Here is a 22,204-nt window from a genome sequence, read left to right as displayed (position 1 = left end):
GTTGGGTTCATATGATTCGGTTTTTTTTTATTTTTATAAGTTGGTCAACATACATGCAGTTTCTTAAGAAAAAGAAATACTTAAACGGAATGCGTAGGTTATGAAAAGAATGTACAGATCAACTTAATGAAGCCAAAATCAGAAACAAATATCCATTTAATCATTATCGATGCACGTCTGTAATCATATACAAATAATCGACAAGATATATATTATAAGGTTGGACAATAGAAGGAAGAAATTATATCAATCATAAAAAATAAAATTATTAGAATATAAAGAAAGAAAATATATTAAGTAGTGGCTTGGGAGAAAACACATAATATAATATATAATAATGCCACAAAATAGTGACAATTCCGAATTTGACAACTCAATCTGCTAATAATACCAAAAAATAATAAAAAATATTACATGGTTGAGACAAACTAAAATCTTGAACGTTAGGATCTTTGAACAACTTGCATATGAAATGACAAATGTTCTTTGTTTCAAAATACTATTCTAACATAATATTTTCATGGTTCTAATTTTTTTGGTCATATTTTTCATGTTTGTCTATTAAAAAAATATATTTTCCCTTTTCTTTTTAAACTACAAGATTAAATTAAAGGGCTGTTTGACACATTCTACATATCGATCATAATATTTTTTAATTTTTGTGTCAAGTCAAAATCAGACACGATTATAAGAACATTTTTTCTTTGCACTTATTACTCTTTACTTTGAAAGAAAATTCAAATGTGTTTTTTCTTCAAAATTGTCCAGATCAGACAACACCTTAATGAAAAGTTGTCATATAATTGGCCAGAAAGGAAATGAATAAAGCCATTTACGATTTGAATAGAAAAAAAATTGATACTCCATATAAAGATTTCTTTTTCATTATATCCTTCTTGCAAGAAAGATTTGATATTTTTATATTTTGATAAATAAGGTAAGAAGTATAACACAAAAGTGGTTGACGTGTTAAAAGATGTTACACTTAAGACTTAACCTAGGTAGATCCAAGTTTATTTATAATCAAGGTGTTGCAGTCAAATAATATCTTTTACTAATCCTTTTTTGGATATATATTTGAAAGGGAAATTGATGATTGAGAAAGGAACCAATGCTGGATGACACAAGGTAGAACGTGTAATAGTTCTAAAAAGGTAATGCAACAATTATTCCTTAATTGGAAGATAAAGAGTATATTTACGTTATGGACAAAATTTACCATATACGAACAGCAATTAACTGGAACCAAAATAATTAGCACCCATTAATCTGTTTAATCATTGTAATTATGACACGTGTATAGAATTTTGGAATCTCATAGATGTTGAACCAGTATATGTTGTAAAGATTAAAGAAGCCTGCCTGGTATATAATAAGAGTATTATTATTTAAAGACAAAACAGAATCAATAATATATCAAATAATTAATTATTTACTCATAAATCATTAATACAAGGAAGGAAGAAAAGTTGCTTCCTAGCACATCATATAATGCCATAACAAAGACAACTCAGCTAATAATACCAAACAAACAACAATATATGTCTCATAGTTGAGACAAAATGAGCTCTGACTAGTCTCCAATCAATTTTGCTTCATATAAATAATGAAACACATATCAAATAATATCCTATAAATAATATGTAATGAAAAAAATCAAACTTCTTTGCTTCAAAATTCTACACTAACATAAATCATTACGTTTGCTGTTCAAATAAAAAACAAGGTTCGAAGAAAATTAGGTCCGCCGCCCTACATATCCATGTGTGATTATTCTGTTTAAGATGCTACTGAAAAATTTGCAATTATTCTTTAAAAGATCTTGTTTTGTTTCACTTTTCTTAATATATATATTATTTATTTATCTATTTTTAAAATGAAGAATAACATATGTAATATATCTTTTTCATTGAGAATCCTTTACACATAAAATGTTCAAAACAAGTACTTAAGTACTTTTGGTAGATAGAAGTTATTTGGTAAGAATTAATAGTTCTGTGTTCAAAAGAACTATGCAATGAAATTACATTTATATAATTTTCTTTTGCATAAACATTTCTGGAAAAAGTGTAACATGATTTATTGTAACGCATGAAAATTTAGACTTTCTGTTGACATGGTATAAGATATTCCCAGACAAACAATCAGCTATCATAATATTTTTTTGAACTTCTATTCCTAAGAAGGGCAATCATACACTGTATATAGTACTGAAAGTAAATTGATGTTTGAGAAAGGAACAAACCTAAGTACTTCTCATGTAATTTTTGGCAATTTCAACAAGTACCAATGGTCCACTGGATGTCTATTAAATTAAATGCTGCAGCTTCACCTACCGTTACCCACAAACACCACTCAAATAATATGTACTCCTTCATATGTCTACATGTGATTGATTATATATGTCCGTTAATCTGTTTTTTGTTGTCTTTATCAGAAAGGTGATAGTAATAATATGATATCATTATCTTAGCACTAAATTTCACTCTTCCAATTTTTACTCATCCTCTCTATTTTCGTTTACATTTGACATCCAAAACTAACTTCTAATAATTTGGCCCTTTTCAGGCAAAAAGATTGTCGAAGAAGCAGCTGCTGGACCAAAAAACTACATTCAGAGTACGTACCAGCAACTTGAAAATTCGAAACTCAACATGCAGCCGGAACTTTTAAACTATATGTAGAGCAGCTGATGTAGAGCTAAAAAGTAACCAACAACTCAATAAAAAGTGAATAATAAGGTCACTAAAAGAATTCTAAATTTACACCTCCAAAACGAACAGCATTACGTACCAACGGACCTCCTCGGTCACCTACCTTATCTTCTGCAGCTCCAGCAAAGGAAATAAAAGTTGAAAAAGAAAGAAAAAGGTTGAAGGAATGGACAAGATGCATGCAGAGGAAGGTAGCAAGTATGCGAGTATATGCCTACTTCATATGAGCTGGATTATATCATGCATGCATGTGTGAACTACTTGACGTATTTCAACTTCAACTTCTCAAAGCAGCAAGTAGCCGATGTTTCACCTTGTCCTGCAGGCTTTCACAAAAAGTCATCAGAATCTACCACTCTGAACGAGCTTCTAGAAAGAACTCCAAGTACCATAACACCTTGACTCGAGCTGAACTTTTCAGATCATACTTGGTCAAAATACTCTTGAAAGTTCTCCAAGTGAGATCTCTATATTACTGTAACCTAATAACATGGGCATTTAACATATAATTCCATTTGATATGATATACACATTCAAGTTCCAATACTAGAGTACTGGAGAGCATGTCACCCAACTGTCCCCCTCCCAAGAACGAAAAGCTTGTGAAACGAGATGAACAAAACATCCACCTTGTACATTGTATGTGGGATGTTCAAATATGTTACATATAGTAAGTGTCCTCTCATGAAAAAATACATATACATCATTACATGGTTGACATAACTATACCAGAATGCAAATTTCTAACTTAGTTATGATCTCAGCATCTCATGAGAGTGGAGGAATACAAAAATTCAACTGGTAAAATACAAATTCATATCGAAGAACAAAACCGTGCTCACCTATCTATATCTTGTCAAAATCATCGTCAAAAGCATTCTCCCCATCATCTGAACAACAAAACAGATAGTCAGTGCATAGCAGCTTGATTATTCTCCTTGAATTTGAGAATAATACAAATGAAATCCAATAACAGCAGCACAAAGGCTATATCTAGAAATGATCCTGTATTTTCTATCTTGAAGAAAAACCAAGATAAATGCTTTGGGAAGGAAAAGAAAAGGCAGAAAATAAAACCAAAAAGAAACAAGAAATACAGAAAATCTGATGAGTTAACCAGTTTAAACAACTGATAACTTGGAAGAAGGATAGACTTGCAATATGAGGACAAATTACGCTTTGATTACTTCATTATTCTTCAAGACCAAAAATCGAGACTTCTTGTTGGTGGTAATCAGATCATAAATCTTTAGCTTCTGAGAAATAAATAAAGACTTCTCAGGTGATCACTTGTAATATGCAGACCTGTTGGCTACTTTCTAACCGTTAGATCAATGCTGCTTGGAGAACAAAAGCCAAATGACTGAAAGAGAATATACACTGACAATTTGTGGATGCAAGAAACCATCACTTATAATTTGATTGGTAAATGATGTTTTGATTTGGTCATCTTATTTGTGTTTCACATCTCTTATGTGTACATACATCTTTGCCTATAGTACAATTTGTCCTCAAATGCTACGCAAATACCATAAACTAGATGACAGCAAGGAAAGATGATAATCTGGATTTAAGCACGTAAAATAGTTGTCCTCTAGCTTTGTACCATTTGGCTACTGATTATGGTGATCTTGACAGAATTGGGCAAATGGACAGCCTGCCGATTAAAATAACTGAAATAGACTGACAATATTATGATGACCCAAACTGTAAATACATTTTTTAGTAAGTCAACGATATACAGTACAGTTAAGGAAGAGTACAAAGAAATGAAAGATGGCAGGTTCAGAATAATTGTGTCTTATTCATTTCTTTTTGCTTTCTTTGGTGGGAGAGGACAGAGAGCAAAGAAGGATGATGAACATTGAACAGTATCTTTCCTGATTTCCACAAATAAATTAAATACTATCACTCCTTACACCAGGTGGCAAAAACATGAGATGGTAAACAGAGTACCTGGCTCTTCATCGCTTTCCTCTCCGAGAAGAAAAACATCCAAATCCTGGTCAGCAGTTGATGAGGCTGCCTTCTTGTTTGTCTGGGTTGTTGCCCCGATCATTGGTTTAGAAGTTGTTCCTGCTGATGAAATATCCTTTGCCTCCTCGACATTTGCCTTTTCAGCAGATATTATTTTCTCTTCGTCCATGTATTTCTTTTCATACCTACACCAAATGTAGTTGATTAAATAATGAAGCTAACTACCGGAGCGAAATCAAAGAAATGCATGTTCAACTATTTGTGCCTAGGCTGGCCTACTTTTTAGTCCGTTCCAAAAAAAATGTAGCAAACTCTTTAATTTCAACTTTCCACATGGCATGTTTAAGACGACAAGATTAGTGGGTTTTTGGTACATTTGGCATATCTTTAATTTAAGACTACAAAATTCAAAAGTCTTCTATGTTTTCTTGAACTCCGTGCTAAGCCAAAATAGGCCAAACAAATTTTAACATAGGGAGTATATGACTTCTGATGGTGTAAAGAAGTTGGGCTCTTTAATGAAAATGCTTCTTCAGATTTGTCAAGGAAATACGAAGCTTCCATTAAAATTATCATTCACAGAGTTTTATTCACTGTGCGTCCACAATAATACTGCTATCTTCTTATAAATTTTCCTACTTCATCACTGAACTAACAGGAAAAATCTGCACATGCACATATTTGACCAAATTTTATGAAACTGAGAGGAAATAGTATTAGCTCAGCACACACAATTTGACAGTTTCATAGGAATGAGAATGACAGAAAGCTGTAATCTTTAAATGACCAGCCCAGTTCATATCTCCATTTCGATGATTGAAGGTTTAACAATAGCTATATTCTCTTAAATACTTGTCAAAAACTCATCTTATAATCCTGACCAAATGATATTACAGCAGCTTTCTTATACAAAAAGTCTTTACCCAAAATTACAGAACAACGCACAAAATAGATATTTAATTATCGGCGCATGTTATTGCAATATATTCCAACAATACAAAATAAGCAACACATTCAGCTTGATGTAAGGAAGAAGAGATTATTTTTCCAGAAAGGTACTTACGGTGCCAAATGACTGTTAACTAGAATGAAGTAGATTCTCCAAAACTTTCTCTCTCTCATTATGCGTGGGCATATCTCATACCTCAACTTTGAGATTTCCTGCACATAAAGAAAAAAAGGAAACAAACATGTAAATGCTGTTAGTTGACTTAGTTCTACTAACTGCCAAATTCATCTTTATCAGAACAGAATAATTCTCAACAGCTTGACCCCTGTCACTTATCCCTCAAATCAAAAAGGTTGTAACGGGAAAAACAGAAAGAGAGCTAGAACTTATTTGAACCAGTATGTAAACACTTCCACCGAGCAGGTCCAGTGAAACATAGTAGCCTTCATCACAATTTTTGAGAAGTAACTTTTATCTTTGAAAAGGGTGCAGCCCTCAACACAACTATGATCTACATTGACGTAACAAGTCAGATTTAGCACTAGGAGCAACAAAAATATGACCAACACTAGTTAAGTGTTTGAAACTCAATAGACCATAAGAGAAGTGGCAGTCAAGATGCCTTATTATTTAAGCTCGATTAAGCACCACGTAAGTAATATAAGAAACTAGAGATCTTTTCTATACCAACTTTGACCAAGTAATGACAATGAGAGTCATACCTTGACAGATGAAAGAACAAGTTTTGCATGTTTTTCCTGAAATTCTGTAAGATCCTGCCGAATGTTTGAGACTGTAGGAATATCAGACATCTCTGACTCATCTGCATACCAATAAACGTTACAGTTAAGCCAGTATCTTCTCACAATGGATGACACAAGAAATCGAAAGAAGGTGCACATAATTGAACAGGGAAATGAAAATTGGTTAAAAATTATCCACACTCGGTATTTGTTCCAACCAATGAAGCATGACGTATGTCTTCACATATGTTTTTATTACTAAAGCATAGTAAACTCATACGAATTCTCACCTTAACTTATGACTTAACCTTGGTAAATCAGTATGTATGTGATAAGTTTTTAACAAGAAAATTCAGTAACTAATTACATCTTCATTTTGTTCTGATTGCTTACAGAATAGCCGCTCATGAAAAGCTTCCTGAGCTTCAAAAAATGTGTCCAGAATTAAAGTACTCCCCCCACCCCTTCCACCGTGATCATATGAAAATAGTTGGTGATTGAGAGATCGGAGACGGCTAGATCTGATTTCTTCCAATTTGGAGTTTAAGCACAATAATGAATAAACTTCCAAATTAAACAATAACAATCTGCAAACACGAAAACGTACTACAGGAATTTGCAGATTAAGCACAGCAAAATGAATAAACTTACAAATTAAATGATAACAATCTGCTAATATGACAATGTACTACATTTTTCTACTCATTTTCAGAGATGCTGGTAGCAATGCATGCATTAGAATGAGCACGCGACAGAGAGAGAGAGAAAGCGAGCAGAACAAGTACCTTGAAGTTGAAAATTCTGGAATGTTTCCCTAGTGATGCCCTTAACGAACTCTCTCAAGTCGTCAGTGACTCCAAACTTTTCGAGATCAGCCGGCGTAGGAATAGCCGAAGCAGTTTGAGGGGAAGTTGAGGAATCCACAAGGCTAGAGAGTGCAGCGGCAGAGGGAATTTGAAACTTGATCTGATCGGCGCGTTTAGAAGCTTCGGCAACGATCTCCTTAGAACGCTTAGAAGCTTCGGCGGCAATCTCCTTTGAACGCTTGGAAGCCTCTGAAACGACGTCGGATAACTTAGCGGAGCCAATACTGAGCTCCTGTGTACGCTTAGCAGCTTCAACAGTGAACTCCTGTGATCGCTTCGCAGCTTCCTCCGCGAAGCTCCGTGCCTTCAGCCACAAATCCATTAACAACCACTTCGAATCTTAAAAGAGGATTATTTGGAAGTATGAGAAAAAATAGTGAATGAATGAAATAGAATTTACTTATTCTAATTTTGCTATATTTATTAGATTCAGGGTACCCAAATAATACGGAATGATAGACTGGAGTGAAGTCTACGCTATTGACGGTGGAAGCGTGTAACGAGCTGCAGATACGAATGATAGTTGACTTTGAAATATAAATGTTTATTTACGAAGTAAAATTTCAATTTCGCATATTCTTATGGTGGAAGAGAAGTCTAAAAATTATGATAAGTAGTGGACTATGATAATGTACGGACGAGCCTAATTAACCTAATTTTCTCCCATATTTGATGTGTTTTCAATTTTTTAAATGGTTTTATCGTAATTATCTATTTTTTCATGATGTCTATATCATAAATAAAACCCCGCTGAGGATATATATACACTATATCTAAGGGTGACAATTTCAGTCCATATAAGTGAAATTGATCCATTTTTTCATATTAAATTAAATGGATCACACGTATTTTCTTAAAAAGTTAAATATGAACTTCAACTTATTTAAGCTCATACAAATATGGACAAAATGGATAAACATGAGAACACATGTATACCTATATATCACTCACTTATCATAAAAATCCCTAATTGCACTATTTGTTTTTGAAAATAAAAATAAAAATTGGGGGTTGGGGTATAGGATGGGTGGGGGTAGGGTTGGCAAAAAAAGAAAAAATGGGGTGGGGGAGGTGTTGGTGGGGGTACAGGGGTTGGGTGGTAGGGGTTGAGGTATTAACAATTTAGATTTGACTTAATATTTTTTGGCTTTAGAAGATTAAAGTGGGTTACAATCATTTACCCAAACCATATTTGACCAAATCCATATTTTATATGGGTGAATTGTGATCCAATTCATTTTAACTCAATCAATATTCAATCTATCAAAATCCGATCCAATCCACCCATTTGCCGCCCCTAACTATATCACACATCAGTAATTGGGGAAAGTCTTGTTACGTTGGATAGATATAAAAAATATCGCTATGCATAATGCATGAAAAATAGGTTTCAAAATTCTACTACTCCTATTATTATGAAAATTTCTCTATTTAATTTCATGATCAAGTGGATTGATTTGGGTCTCATATTCCAAACAATCAAAGTTTTCTTTCTTCTTTCCCAAACTCTCTCTTTGTTAATTAAAGATTTTGAGAAACAAATGAAACCAAATTGGGAGCAAAGCTTTAAAGCAAGTGAAAACAGTAAATAACACAAATTCATGCTCAAAGTTCTCAGCCTCATTTTTCTTACGCTCACTTATTTAAATGGTGAGACACACCATATGAAAAATCCTGCAAATGTGACGGGTTAAAAGCACCTATTATGAGTTTATATTCTAATAAGAGAAGAACAATCCGGACAAACTTTGAGTTAATTCTATTCTGAATCTTCAGTGTTGTGATTTATTAACAATGGAGGTTAATCTGCACAATAACTATGATTATTAAGCATTCAAAAAGTTTGAGATCTGCTACTTTGAGCTTTAAACATCTTTTCTGTATGAAATAACAATTGATTGCTAAATGTCCACAATAATATTTCAACATGTATAGTGTATGGTGTATATACCAAGAAGAGTGAAGATGATGGACAACTCCGAAAACTAAATAAATCAAAATTTGCAGCAACCAAAGCACGTTTTCCAGTGACAACTTCGCCTTTTAAACTCTCTCTTATCGGCTGCCACCATCTTGACAGGGCTGCCGGGCCACTCTGAGGTTAGTCTGTTTGATAAAGAGTTAAACTTCGGTATGTAAACATATGAGATATTGAGGTCAAGTGTTAGAAATAGTTTAGCATGCAGAAACTACTTACATAGGAAAGGCAAAAGATTTTGTGCTGTTGGTGCTACTCGAGCGTATAGAGATGTTATCATGACATTGCTTCGTTGCTATGACAACAAGATTCATGTCTTCACGATCTGGAAACTTTTCAGTGTTCTGATCTGCAAACAATGACGCTAAATTTCTTGGCGTTCCATTTTCAGTGCTGGTGTTGTTTTCAGCCTTTGTATTTTGTGCTGATGCTTCTCTAGAGATTGAATCTGATATACTACTTTTGTTACAAGATACTTCTTTGGAGACAAACTTAGACATCATCGAAACTAGTTTCAGCTCTTGATCCTATAAAAAGAGGTAACAACATATGGGGGTAGAGACACTTTCAAACCCAAAAAGAAAAAAAAAAACTGAAACAGAACAAGTCAGGATTCAGGAACTGTAAAGTATAGAGAGAATACCTGATTCTCTTTTTGATCAACGAATTCTCTGTCCAAACTCGGCTGTTTTGGAACATCGTGGCTATAGGAAATGGCATCAGCAATCTCAGTATCCGATTTACCTTCCATCAACAGATTTTTAGAGTCGTCAAACTGCTTAACAATGCCCTCGTACGATTCAGAAACTCTGTTCTCTAATTCTGCGCTATTGTCCAGTTCATACTTGAGCATGTAATAAATATTATGGTGGTTCAACTCACAATTTTCCAAAGAACATTGTTCTCCTTCCATACATATGTCCTTGAAAACTTGATGGTTGCTGTCTTGAAGAAAAACAACTAACTCAGGTAGTTTGCACTCCATAGAATTCAGATTTTACATTGCATCTTTCTTTCTCTGCAGTGAATAAAAGAACTGTCATGTTCCAACATAACAGCATTTAATTACATGAAAGAACTACAGTACCATACATAAAGAAAAGGTTGAATCATATTGAATAAGTTGAGGGAAGACTGAGCTCATCATAAGGCACCAAAATTACAGAAAAGAGCTCATTATAACGCGAAATTCACCAACTCTTTTGTGATATTTCAAGATAACTTTAGGCATAAAGGTTCAAATTTTGTTGCTTCATTTGACATTTCTTTTCCTGAGATGGACATGATAATGACAAGCAACGTTTACTGGGAATAGAAAATCAGGGTCACGGAACATCAGTATATATGTCTACAGGAAGATCAGAGTCTTACACTCATCTGAGAATCCATCTTATAGACCAAAAACTAAAAAGGAAAGAAGCTAAAATCTGACTTCAGCATATATATGTCTACATGATGATAGATGAATGTTCGATTTGAGTATTAGCTTCGAGAAAATTGCAAATATTTAAAGTAAATAAGAAAAAGTGTGGTTAATATAGTCATATGAAGTTCAGTTAAGAGATTAGCAGCCAACAAGAAGCAAGGAGTTGATTGAAAGGAGAAGACTAATGAGTCAAAATCAGCTAAGAATATCAAGAAAAATAAAGAAGACCTCTTTTCTTCGTCTTGATTTTGTTTGAAATGGTGAATACTAGTTAACAAACAAATTCCATGTTATTGCATAGATCATAGGTGACATACCAAGAGGGCTTATGCTATATCTACATCACCAGAAAGTGACATACATCTTCATGGGAAAAAAATAATTTGCACATAAATAAATTCAAACATTTCCTACCACCAAGAAGTCAAGAATGGAAGTAATAAAGATTACAAAAAGAAAAGCATGGACAAGTAGAAAAATATGATACCAATCAACAAACCAAACCAGTGAAAGTGGAGAACCAACTACTAAGGCAGAGTAGATGACCTTAATTAATCCTTATATTACAAGGTCTCAACTGTTTCTTATTTTATGCCATTTTATTAAAGACACATTTTAGATTGAAAACCTCACAATGATCAAAATACTCATGTAGCAGTTGCAGATATATAAATGGTGTCCGTACCAGCTTACTCACACCTCAACTAAGAGTAGGAAAAATGGAAAGAAGTTAAATCACCTAACGTTCTTTTGTCTCTGCTAGGATTTGAAGGTAAGACCTCGATCATAGTTCTCAATCCACTACCACTAGGTCACACCCCTGGTGTGTTGTTTATATATATATATATATGCTTCTGGAGTTGCCCAGAAATGATAGTTCAACAATCGTTGATTATTCACACAACTACATCTCCTAATACAATAAATATTCATGACAACAACAAATAAATACTTACACAAGGAAAATGAACATTTGAATAAATGAAGAAAAATACCTTTTTAAATCAACAACTGATCGTAACCTGCAAACAAGCCATATACATGTACCAAAAATTCAGTTTGTTAATATCAATTTCATATATTAGGAAAAAAGAAGGGTGGATTTATAGGGAAATACATACTCTCTTATTTGGTAGTACAATTAATGCAATTTGTTATTAAAATCAAATTAATGGTTACGTTTTAAGTTTTCTTAGTTTTTGTGTCAATAAGAAATTAATCCTTCACTGACACTTTTGGACAATTCTTTGCGTGGGGAATGCTTAAATTAATTAGCCGACGATAGCAGTTTTTGTTAGTTAGAAGTAGTGCAACCTTTTTAATCATAGAATTGACATTTCATAATTGACTCTCTAAAATATATGATATTATAGTTTGTAGGGGTCCTTAATTTGGTTCGGCATACTAGGGACAAGATAATTAGCTCATTTTATTAGTAAAATAATTGTTATAACTTTACATAGAGTATCTTGATTTCGACATTTGAATTGAGCAAATACAAAAAAGGTCGGGCGTTGAGACATATAGACCTGCTCAATAATTTCATGTTTTGTTATTATTTTCTGTCTTATCGAAGCATTGTTAAATTTTGCTTAGCACAAATTTTATTTATCTTTAAGGACCATTTCATGTTTAAGAAACTTCGATTGAAAAGTAAGAAACTGATGATATAAAATGCATTAGATTGTACACAATATTTCAATGTTTTAATTAATCTCAATAAACTAGGTGAAGAAGTGAAAAGATAGAAGAATTTGGCGGTTCAAATTTTACTAAGAAAAAGTATTTCACCCTAGGAAGGAATAATGTCATATTAGATGATTACTGAAATTGTATATTAAATATTTGAGATGTCTCAAAATGATATAAATTAGGAAGAAGTGAGCGATTGTTTTAGATTTAAGTTAATAATAAAAGATATTTTGCACTAGTGATATAATTACATTTAAGTAATATTTTATTTTTCAGATGTCTAACTCGATATTGTTATATATATATATTATACATTTTTTATTACCCATGCAAGTTTAATTCACTTTCACCAATTAGAGTTTGTGGTGAAAACTTCATTTTTAACCAAAGATTTCGAGTTCGAGTTCTCTTGAGTACAAAATTACCTTTGTTAGGGAGCGCTTTACCCTCAATATGAGATTTCTCAACGTGAATTCAGAATTAGTCGGACTTTAATGTGGATACCAGATCAAGCAGAAAAAAAAAACTCACTTTCATTTCTTATACCAACAATTGCATCCTATACCAAGCAACTTTTTATCCCAATCATAGACTTCCAAGTATATTTATTAAAGCTAAAGTTGGGAATTTCTAGTAATGTAGCAGCTAAGATAGGTACAGGTAGAACCTACTACATTAACAAGCCGTCGAGAATAAATCACTGAAATGTTACCTAGCCTAAATAATTTCCTCGAAAAGTTATCCTACTCATGTACTTAACATAAAATTATTAATAATACTGGCAAGAATGATCGAGTTGATTGAGCATGTGATCTTTAAAATGAAATCTTTCACTTTCACAATTGAATTTGTGGTTTTTTCGTAAGGATTTACTTATTAATTTCCGGATTCTCAATTTTTAATTCATTAATAACAACATGTCAACATGTTTTGCAATATCTATTTAAAAAAATATACTGATTCTTCAATTTTTTTCTCAAGGCCCAGGCCGGCAAATGGATAGAAAGATTAAACCGTAATTAGCTAGAAATTGATGGGTATTTTAGTAAATTAAACCTTCTTTTTAGTTGTAACGTCCCTTAAAGCATATTGAAATGAAGTTATTTTTTAAAAGCCAAAAAATAGCGAATGTATATTTACCTTTTATAAATAAAGTCTAAGAAGAACCAAAAGCATTTCAAATTTCAATATTCTCAGAAATCGACAAATCCGACAATGTATGAGCCTCAGCAGTTACTAGATTTGCAGGACAACAATGGCGGTTTCGGTGCCGGAGCTGACTCCAGGTCTTGGCTTTCCGGCGAGGACCGCTCTCCTACTCTCCGGCGAACTGATTCTTCTCTCTCTAATTCGGCTGCCGGAACTGTTGACCGTACCCTCTTTAATGACCTCGTCCAGATCGTCCCCCTTGTTCAATCTCTCATTGTAATCCTTTTTTTCTTTCTTTCTGGGTCTGCTTTTTTCAGTTCGGTTATCTGGTGTATTATGTTGAATTTCTAAAATTACCGAATGAGTAAAGTTTTGCTTGACCCGAGTTGTTCTTTGATCTTGAACTGGGTGTGAATTTTGAATTTTATTCATGTGATTTTTACAGGATCGAAAGGCGAAGTCTTCATTTACTAGAAGGGGATCAATGACCTACACTAAAACGCCTTCAAGGGAGTCTCTTTACAAGAAGGTAATTCCCTCTCCCACTTTCCCCTATTGGGCATATTTTTAGTCTGAAATCTAGAAATGATGATTTAATTTCAACTTGCTTGCAGTTTTTCGTGGGTAAATTTCGTTTTTTTAATGGTTTGTATATAGATAGAAGCAACGATTAATAAAACCCCAGTTCCCTGGAAACTTTTCCTATAACATTATGTTTATTTAATGCTTTACCTTCCTGGCAGCATTTTGCATAGGATATAGAAATTGCAGCCTTTTATAGCATTTGGAGGTTCAAGTAAGTCCGGGTGGACTGAATTTTGACTTACCTTTGGACTGAAATTGCAAAGAGATGTTAACTTAAAAATTTATGGTTATTGTTATGTATAAATCAATTTTCAGGTTGCTCATAGCGTCATACCAGAAAAGGAAATAGTAGATACTAAGCACTTCATCCACTTTTCACAGAATGCTTCAAATTCTTTACTGAACGCATTTTGTGAAGTATCTTTACTTTAATGACATCTTTTCAGTAGCTTCAAAGTTAAAAGTAGGATGCAGTTTGATTTAGATCAAATGATGTCTAAACCAGAATGTCAGTTTGGTTTAAGTCTCAGACCCAGTTTTCACTTAGGTCTCATTAAACTAGTGATTGAATGGCTATTCAAATATTGTTAAGAGTACTTTCACCAAACTATTTTCCAGGTTGACAGCAATATAGACCCAGATTTATTCTCGAATACATGGAACCTTTTGTATTTTGGTTTCCTGCTTTCTCATTGTTATGGACTCCTTGACAGTTGAATAACTTTCATTTGGTCCCATTTTTTGTCTTTTTGTATGTCTCTGTGTGAGCAAGTGAGGTACCAGAACTTCTAGACTTGCCAGGCATAGGGTATTGTTATCCCAATGTTGGCTTTGTCCTGATACTGAAGGCTAATCCCGTGCTTGGATTTTCCCACTTGATGAGAAAGTTTTTTTTTGTTGGGAAGTCCCTCAAACTGAAAAAAAGATAGAGATGAAGTACTAGAGGTGTTGGATATGATACAGTATTGCCACTTTGCAATCAGTGCAAAAGAATCTCTTCCTAAGTACCTCACGGTCAATTGCAAACAATCTAGTCAGGAAACATATATCTGATACAGTTCTTAGAAGTCATAAGATTAGTATTTTGACTAAACGATTTGTGTTCATCTGAAATCTACTTCGTCATATCTCGATGGAGAAATCTGTTGGGAGACAGAAGACATCTCAGTCAAGCAAATCATAGAAAGTTCAATAAAGTAACCAGAATCAGATTGTTACTTATGCAATTCCTTGCAATCCTTCTGAAAATTGCATTTCTCACTTTTCTTTTATATATTTATGCAACTGTAGCAAGTAAAACACTGCTTCTGTCTAGCAACTAATTTTTTTCATACAACCATAGTGTCTGGGCCAACTTATCACCTCCACCAGTAACAAATACTCCCTCCGTTCCTTTTTATATGTCACTTTTTTACTTTGCACATGCATTAAGAAATTATGTAACTTTACCCTTCTACCCTTATTTAAGTTTTTTGGAACTCAAGTTTTCAATCAATGAATATGAATTAATTTNNTGAAAATTGCATTTCTCACTTTTCTTTTATATATTTATGCAACTGTAGCAAGTAAAACACTGCTTCTGTCTAGCAACTAATTTTTTTCATACAACCATAGTGTCTGGGCCAACTTATCACCTCCACCAGTAACAAATACTCCCTCCGTTCCTTTTTATATGTCATTTTTTTACTTTGCAAATGCATTAAGAAATTATGTAACTTTACCCTTTTACCCTTATTTAATTTTTTTGGAACTCAAGTTTTCAATCAATGAATATGTATTAATTTATTTTGATTAATTAATTTAACCAATGAACATGAATCATTTACTTAGCTTTTCTAAGTTGGTCAAATGTATATTTTCAAGGCTAATAACTCACAAGAGTAAAAAAGGAACAATATGGTAATTTATACATTGATTTTATGAAATGACAAGTATTATGAACCAACTATTTATAGAAAGCGATGACATATAAAAAGGAACGGAGAGAGTACTAGGTAACTCTATCCACCAAGGCTACGACAGATAGGAAGAAATAACGTAGAATTTTTGTTTTTGACATTTGAAAATGAGACCTCATAGTTCTCAACCCACTTCATTGACCCATAAGCCACACCCTTGGGTGCTCTAGCAACTAGTATCTTCGTAAGACTAAGAAAGTAAATTATAATACATTTATGTGGGGTGCTTGTTTTACAGATACAGTGTGTGAGGTTCTTTTTGAATACTAATAATGCCTAGAAGTCAGTTTGTCGTGCAGGTAAATTGCCTGTACTCACTCATCATTGGTGTTTAATCTTTCAAGTGGTTGTCTTGGAGATGCTTTTAGTCTTGCTTGTTTATTTATGCCGGATTTTTAGCTTGTCCTGACTACTACAATGGATGATTATATTGTTGGTGGTCATCCATTTTTGGGATATGAAATTAGGCTACGGTTAAAAGATGGGAAATTAGAGGCTGGAAAGCAAGGTTCAAAATGCTAGTTACCAACTTACCACTGCAATGGCAATGTGAGTGTTACCAGTGCATGGAAAAATAAAAATATAAACCTTCTTGGAATTTCAATTGCATCGATTTTGTGGATAATTACTATTTGTGTGGAACAATAATGCCAGACATCCTTCAGATCCATACACGCCAGCTCAAATTAAATTTGCAGTTTCCTCTAAACGAACTTAATTAGGGTTTGCATCAAAAGGGTTTAATATCTTACTCTATAATTGCCTTTAATGTACCAGTTCCCTTCTCCAGCTCCATTTCTTCTCTCAGGTTAGTAGGTCAAGCCATCCCCATCAACTTGCTACAATAAATAAGAAGTCAGCTTTGTTTCAGCTGAAATTGATCAAATATGATACTCCTATAGGCATTGCAGTTGGATTTGTTGTGTATGTGAATTAACTTCTCATTGCTTGCATATTCTTCTTTGTAAGGTTGTTATGCAAAGCAAGTTTCCTTGCTTATCTCTTGATTGCATGCAAACTAGCATTGGCTTGTTTTGATCCATTACATATGCTAACGTTGACAACTGCTGCAGACTTCTGAAGCAAAAGGAAGAAATGCAGCTCAATCAACAAAAAAGCATAGGGACCAAAATAAAAATGTTGGTGGTGACCAAGATGGATGCTCTGATAACATTTCAATGACGTCCTCAAGATCATATTTGTCAGAAAAAGATAGAGAAGAATTGATGGCTTTGAGGGGGCAAGTGGAGGATTTGCAAAAGAAATTATCGGAGAAAGATGAACTTTTGAAGGAAGTAGAGATCTCAAAGAATGAAATGGCTTCTATTTATGCTAAACTAGATGAAATGAAGAAGGAATATGCAGAAAAGGACTCTTTACTCAAATCGACTCAAGCGCAACTATCAGATGCAAAGGTAATATTTAATGTCATCCTGCACCCTCTCCAACCCCAACCACAAAATAGAAAAGCGGAAGATGCAGGTTTTTCTAGAAAGCCATTGTGTGGCTTCAGTTAAATGTCTCTCTGTTACTCTTTAGCCAATTAGCTCAACTTTGGTCCTGTGTTAGACAGACTAAGAAAATGGAGATTAAATATCCGTAATTTTCTGTTTAGTATCGAAGCAGATGCCAACTAGAAGTTTCAAGCAATGCTTTATGGTTAACTTTCCTGACGTGTTCACTTTCACATTACTGCACCTTTAGACTGACTCCTACTAGATTGTGCTCAGATTTTCCGTGATGTTGTCCATTATCTCCATAATTTGATGGGTGAACCCCCACTCGTTGTCTTCTTTTTTGCTCTTCTTAGGTTAAGCTAGCTGACAAGCAAGCAGCTGTGGAGAAGTTAGAATGGGAAGCTATGACTTCCAGCAAGAAAGTGGAGAAACTACAGGAAGATTTAGATGTGGTGCGGCAAGAAATCGCATGGTTCATGCAGTTTGTTCAACAATTGACAAAGAATGGTTCTAGGACTTTAGCTGAAGATTATGATGTTATCCCTTACTTATGCAGCAAGAACATTGAAAACGTAAGCTAACAATTACCTTCACCTGGTTTCTTGGATGTTATACTAACATTGTTATATATCTAATTATTATGTACATATCTTGCCCAATTTCTGGGTAGGTCAATGCTATTAAGGACTTGATATATTTGTCTTTTCAGCTTCTTATGTTGCATTGTAATTCTCAGATTTGTTTTGTACAGGATCAGCCAAATGAAATAGGAATGGAGGAAGTAGAGTTGGCAAGAGAAGCTTATATTGCAGCAATTGCTGCTGCTAAAGAAAATCAAGATGAAGCATCTTTTTCCGAAGCTGCCAAAGCAAGATTATATCTGCAGTCACTTGTTATAAGAACATAACATGGATTCTAATTGGGAAATTGTCTGCTATAGTTTGTATTATTACTATGCAAATGATGTTGTTCAAATAATTAATGGTGACAGTAAATTTCTCAAGTATAATTAGTTAGTAATGTGCTGTATTCTGAACAGTGTTATTGAATGCCACTTTTTTCTTGTTATAGTTGACGTTCCCATTTCTATATTGGTGTATGCATTTGACATTTCAATTCTCTTTCTCATTACTCAATTTTGTTGTTGCTGGAAATACGTAAAACATACTAAACAAGGTAAAAAATGTTGATCAATGAAAGAACGATCTATATAAATATTCTTAAAGAGTTTGATGAATCCAGTAAGAACATGTCCTATGGGGAAAAGGGGGAGAACAAGGTGTCAAAATTTGCAACAGTGATGACGCACACTGCACCAAGCCTTATGCTTCCCAAAACGCGAGCCTTCTTCTTCTTTGTCGTCGTCTTCATCGTCTTCTTCAGGTTTTGGCATTTGAGCTGGACTGCCCATCAATTCCCAGCCCAACCTGCAATTTTAGCGAAATACAGTTACTTATTCTGCTAAAATCAATCAAAAGTACATTGATACTTGTTAAACAAGAGAGTATCATAATTTTGAAGAAATGGCTATACTTACACAGGGAAGGCAAAGGAACCCGTGCTACCAGTGGAGTAATTAGAATCACTTGATTCCGCAGATGGAGTTGTTTTGCCATCACTAACCTCACCTATGTGACTGATCTCCTTAACAACAGCCGGTGGCCATTCATCTTCCATATCATCGATTCCTTTTCCCCCGTCCTGCCAATCACATGTAACATTTTCTGAATTCTAAAAGGTGGAGTAGAGGATAAGTGAGAATATTGTTGATCAAAAAGCGCCAAATACATAAGACAGTCCCTCAAATTGTCACAACTAAACACCTAATGTATGCTCCAAAATGTGCATTCAGATTGGACTTACCTTATCGTCTATAACGGGGATCTGTTCTTCAGCTGATTCAAAGCTATTTTCTCCATCTACACTGATCGTGTCGCTTTTACTCTGAGGAAGGAACTCTGGTGCATTCTCTACATATTTAAGCTGTTTTTCAACAATCCAACAAGAAAATATTTTGATCACATTGAGAGTATTAATATTTTTACAAACAGGAAATTACGCGAAAAAAAGGTGAATTGAAGAAGATTCATTACCTTCCTACAAACAGATTTTGAATTAACGTTAGCATGATCAATTTTCTGGTGAAATACCTCCGATTTTCTATCTTCCACTATATGTATTCCTCCATCGTCTTCAAAGCAAAACACTATATAATCCTCTTCTGAGAATCGAGGCCAGGTCGAGTCATTTTCTCCTTCCTTATCACCCTTCTCTGCTGAAACTTTCACTATTTCCTTTTTCCTCTGTTCCATTTTCTTATTCAACTTCTTCTTTCTATTCTTCCTGCTATTATCACCAATCGGATCGAAAACCATTTTCCTACTCGGTTTCTGAGGCGTCATTACGCAAAACTTATTCGATTCTTCCTCTACAAATGTACTAATAGATCAATTATAGTACTAACAGAAGAAAAAAATTAGTGCAGAGCATAAGAAATAAAATTACCTAAAGGGAACCTGCAAGCATAGAAACAAGATACCCAATCTCTAATTCGCCATCTAACAAGCTTGGTTACTGTGTATGGACTGCTCATTCTTATTCAATTAACAAATAAGGGAAGTTTGATTTATTTTTTTCCTTGAAGAAAGCAAAAAGGGAGAATGTTAAGGAGAGGGAGTTATGTGATTTTTTGAATTTGAAAAGAAGAATTAAAGGAGGAAGAGATGGAAGCATGAGAATTACAGTTGTATATACAACTACTAGTATCCCATAATAATGACGGTTATAATTTCTTATAACATGCTACTTATTGAGAGTAAAATGTGGAGATATATATGGCAACTTCTCAACACTCACTTTTAATGTTATGATTATTTTTAATATAATCCAAATACGAAAAAATAAAAGAGAAGAAAATGTTGTGCTTTTAATGCTACACGTGCTGTCGTTTTAGGATCACCATATTCTCGTGAAGGTGTTGAGTTTCACTTCTTTCAAAAGTTTAAACCATGTATGTACTTATATTTTTCTTTTTCATGAAGTTCATTGCTAAATTTATAAATTTTTATTTTTGGTCATAATGTGTAAATTGTATATGCAGGGAAGACGGTAAAGTCTACTTTGTTAACAATTTATTCATACCGGAAGTAAATATACTTTACACCAAATTAATTTTATTTTTCATGCATATTATTTGAATTTTTTCGCGAATGTAATAATTTCTATTTTATATGACCATACATTTATCTTAACGTTCAGATTTTTGTACATTTATCTTGTAGATATATTAAACTTTAGCGGCTCAATATTCATTTTGTGTATCATTATTAATCTTATAATTGTTCTGCAGAATTTACGTAGATTTTATAGTCATTCTTTTGTAGCATATCACCCTTATAACTAGGGGTGTGCAAAAATCGAACCGAAAAAAGTGTTATTGTTTATTATTATTGGGTTATTGAATTAACTGATAACCCATTAAGAATATAATAATTCACTATTTTAATTTTTAATCACACATAAATATCAAACAAAAAATATTAATATAATCATTATATTAGACTATAGCTTAAGACCCTACACTATTAACACTACTTAACTTTGATCTCTACATTTACCCTTTAGGTTTTAGTATTACTTTAATTAGTCTTTAGATTCACAACGTCAAAACGTTAAGAGCTAAGAACGGTGGCGGCTAGGGTTTGCAACGACGATGACAAGGGTTATGCAACGACTAGGGTTGTGAATTGTGAGTATTTGCTATACTATTACTACACTAAGCAGAACATTTGCATTCAATGAGTTATTTGATTTCTCTCTTTTTTATTTCGCGTCAAATTGTTGGACAAGTCATATATTAGTTTTGCAAACATTTTCTTATTGATTAAACTGAAAATCGAACTGTTAAACACCAAAAATCGATAGCATATTTAAAAACTGAAAACTGATAAACCGAACCGATAATACTTAAAATTGAACTGAACCGACCGATACACAACCCTATTTATAACAGTTCTCAATTTACCCGCGAGGGCATGATTAAGTGATTGGGAGGTGGCTCTCCCATGTGGGAGATCTGAAATCAAATTTGACCTCTGTGTGCTACTTACCCAAGAGCTGGGTGTATAGGGTTTATTTAATGTGATTTACATTTTTTTGTATGATGTGTGAGTTATTGAATAATGAGTAGTTATCGCTAATTGCTAATCCAAAGCTCAAAGGGTAGAGATTGTGACAGATGTTGTAGGATGCTTTGAGATTTCCAAAAAAATAAAATAATTCTCCATTAATTAGGGTGTGTTTTGTACGGATGAAAATATTTTTAAATTATTTCATGTTTGGTAAAAAAAAAAAAATTAAAAAAAATTCTTTCTAAAAAAATAAGTTTCATAAAATAACATTTGAAGTTCATTATCCTCTTTCCACCCTCTCTACGCCATCAACACCCACCCCTTGATCTTTACACACCTCTCTCCCTTAATATTCAATCTATATCTGTAATGTTTTTGCTAGATTATATACAAATATTATTATGATAATATTTTTTATTATTTACTTACAAATATCAGAAAATAAATAAGAAATCCACTTATTTCTCAAAAAAATATTTCTAAAAAAATATTTTTCTTTGTACCAAACATTCCCTTTAATTCATTAAATTTGATTTTATAAACAACATCTTCCATCTACTCTTATATTTCTGGAAATAAT

The 22,204-nt window shown here is 33.4% G+C and overlaps 4 protein-coding genes across 5 annotated transcripts; 1 reads left to right on the top strand and 3 right to left on the bottom strand.

Annotated features, from left to right (window-relative positions):
* Positions 1 to 2,695: 2,695 nt before the first annotated feature.
* Positions 2,696 to 7,629, bottom strand: LOC125860541 (uncharacterized). 2 transcript variants are annotated; one of them, XM_049540525.1, is made up of 6 exons: positions 7,169 to 7,629; positions 6,363 to 6,463; positions 5,755 to 5,852; positions 4,671 to 4,876; positions 3,557 to 3,604; positions 2,696 to 3,040 (listed from the first exon to the last, which is right to left on the bottom strand). In XM_049540525.1, exons 1-5 carry the CDS (start codon positions 7,569 to 7,571, stop codon positions 3,561 to 3,563), a joined length of 852 nt encoding a protein of 283 aa, XP_049396482.1. In that variant the 5' UTR covers positions 7,572 to 7,629; the 3' UTR covers positions 2,696 to 3,040; positions 3,557 to 3,560. The 2 variants fall into 2 exon arrangements, with proteins under 2 accessions (XP_049396482.1, XP_049396481.1); XM_049540524.1 differs by having other exon boundaries at positions 2,696 to 3,033.
* Positions 7,630 to 9,150: 1,521 nt separating this feature from the next.
* On the bottom strand, positions 9,151 to 10,427 carry LOC125859837 (uncharacterized). Its single transcript, XM_049539668.1, has 3 exons — positions 9,871 to 10,427; positions 9,447 to 9,754; positions 9,151 to 9,355 (listed from the first exon to the last, which is right to left on the bottom strand). The coding sequence occupies exons 1-3, from the start codon at positions 10,210 to 10,212 to the stop codon at positions 9,244 to 9,246; spliced, it is 762 nt and encodes a 253-aa protein (XP_049395625.1). The 5' UTR covers positions 10,213 to 10,427; the 3' UTR covers positions 9,151 to 9,243.
* A 3,039-nt stretch (positions 10,428 to 13,466) lies between these two features.
* LOC125860642 (protein MICROTUBULE BINDING PROTEIN 2C) lies at positions 13,467 to 18,564 on the top strand. Its single transcript, XM_049540640.1, has 5 exons — positions 13,467 to 13,770; positions 13,940 to 14,023; positions 17,111 to 17,452; positions 17,848 to 18,066; positions 18,246 to 18,564. The coding sequence occupies exons 1-5, from the start codon at positions 13,561 to 13,563 to the stop codon at positions 18,399 to 18,401; spliced, it is 1,011 nt and encodes a 336-aa protein (XP_049396597.1). The 5' UTR covers positions 13,467 to 13,560; the 3' UTR covers positions 18,402 to 18,564.
* Positions 18,565 to 18,707: 143 nt separating this feature from the next.
* On the bottom strand, positions 18,708 to 20,130 carry LOC125860136 (protein BREAKING OF ASYMMETRY IN THE STOMATAL LINEAGE). The gene is made up of 5 exons (XM_049540039.1): positions 20,000 to 20,130; positions 19,588 to 19,922; positions 19,358 to 19,477; positions 19,032 to 19,195; positions 18,708 to 18,921 (listed from the first exon to the last, which is right to left on the bottom strand). Exons 1-5 carry the CDS (start codon positions 20,085 to 20,087, stop codon positions 18,777 to 18,779), a joined length of 852 nt encoding a protein of 283 aa, XP_049395996.1. The 5' UTR covers positions 20,088 to 20,130; the 3' UTR covers positions 18,708 to 18,776.
* Between the last annotated feature and the right edge of the window lie 2,074 nt (positions 20,131 to 22,204).

The sequence above is a fragment of the Solanum stenotomum genome, chromosome 3 (genome assembly GCF_019186545.1).
Source record: "Solanum stenotomum isolate F172 chromosome 3, ASM1918654v1, whole genome shotgun sequence".
NCBI lineage: Eukaryota > Viridiplantae > Streptophyta > Magnoliopsida > Solanales > Solanaceae > Solanum > Solanum stenotomum.
Note: the sequence above shows the minus strand (reverse complement) of the source record. Positions and strands in the feature narration are given on the sequence as shown.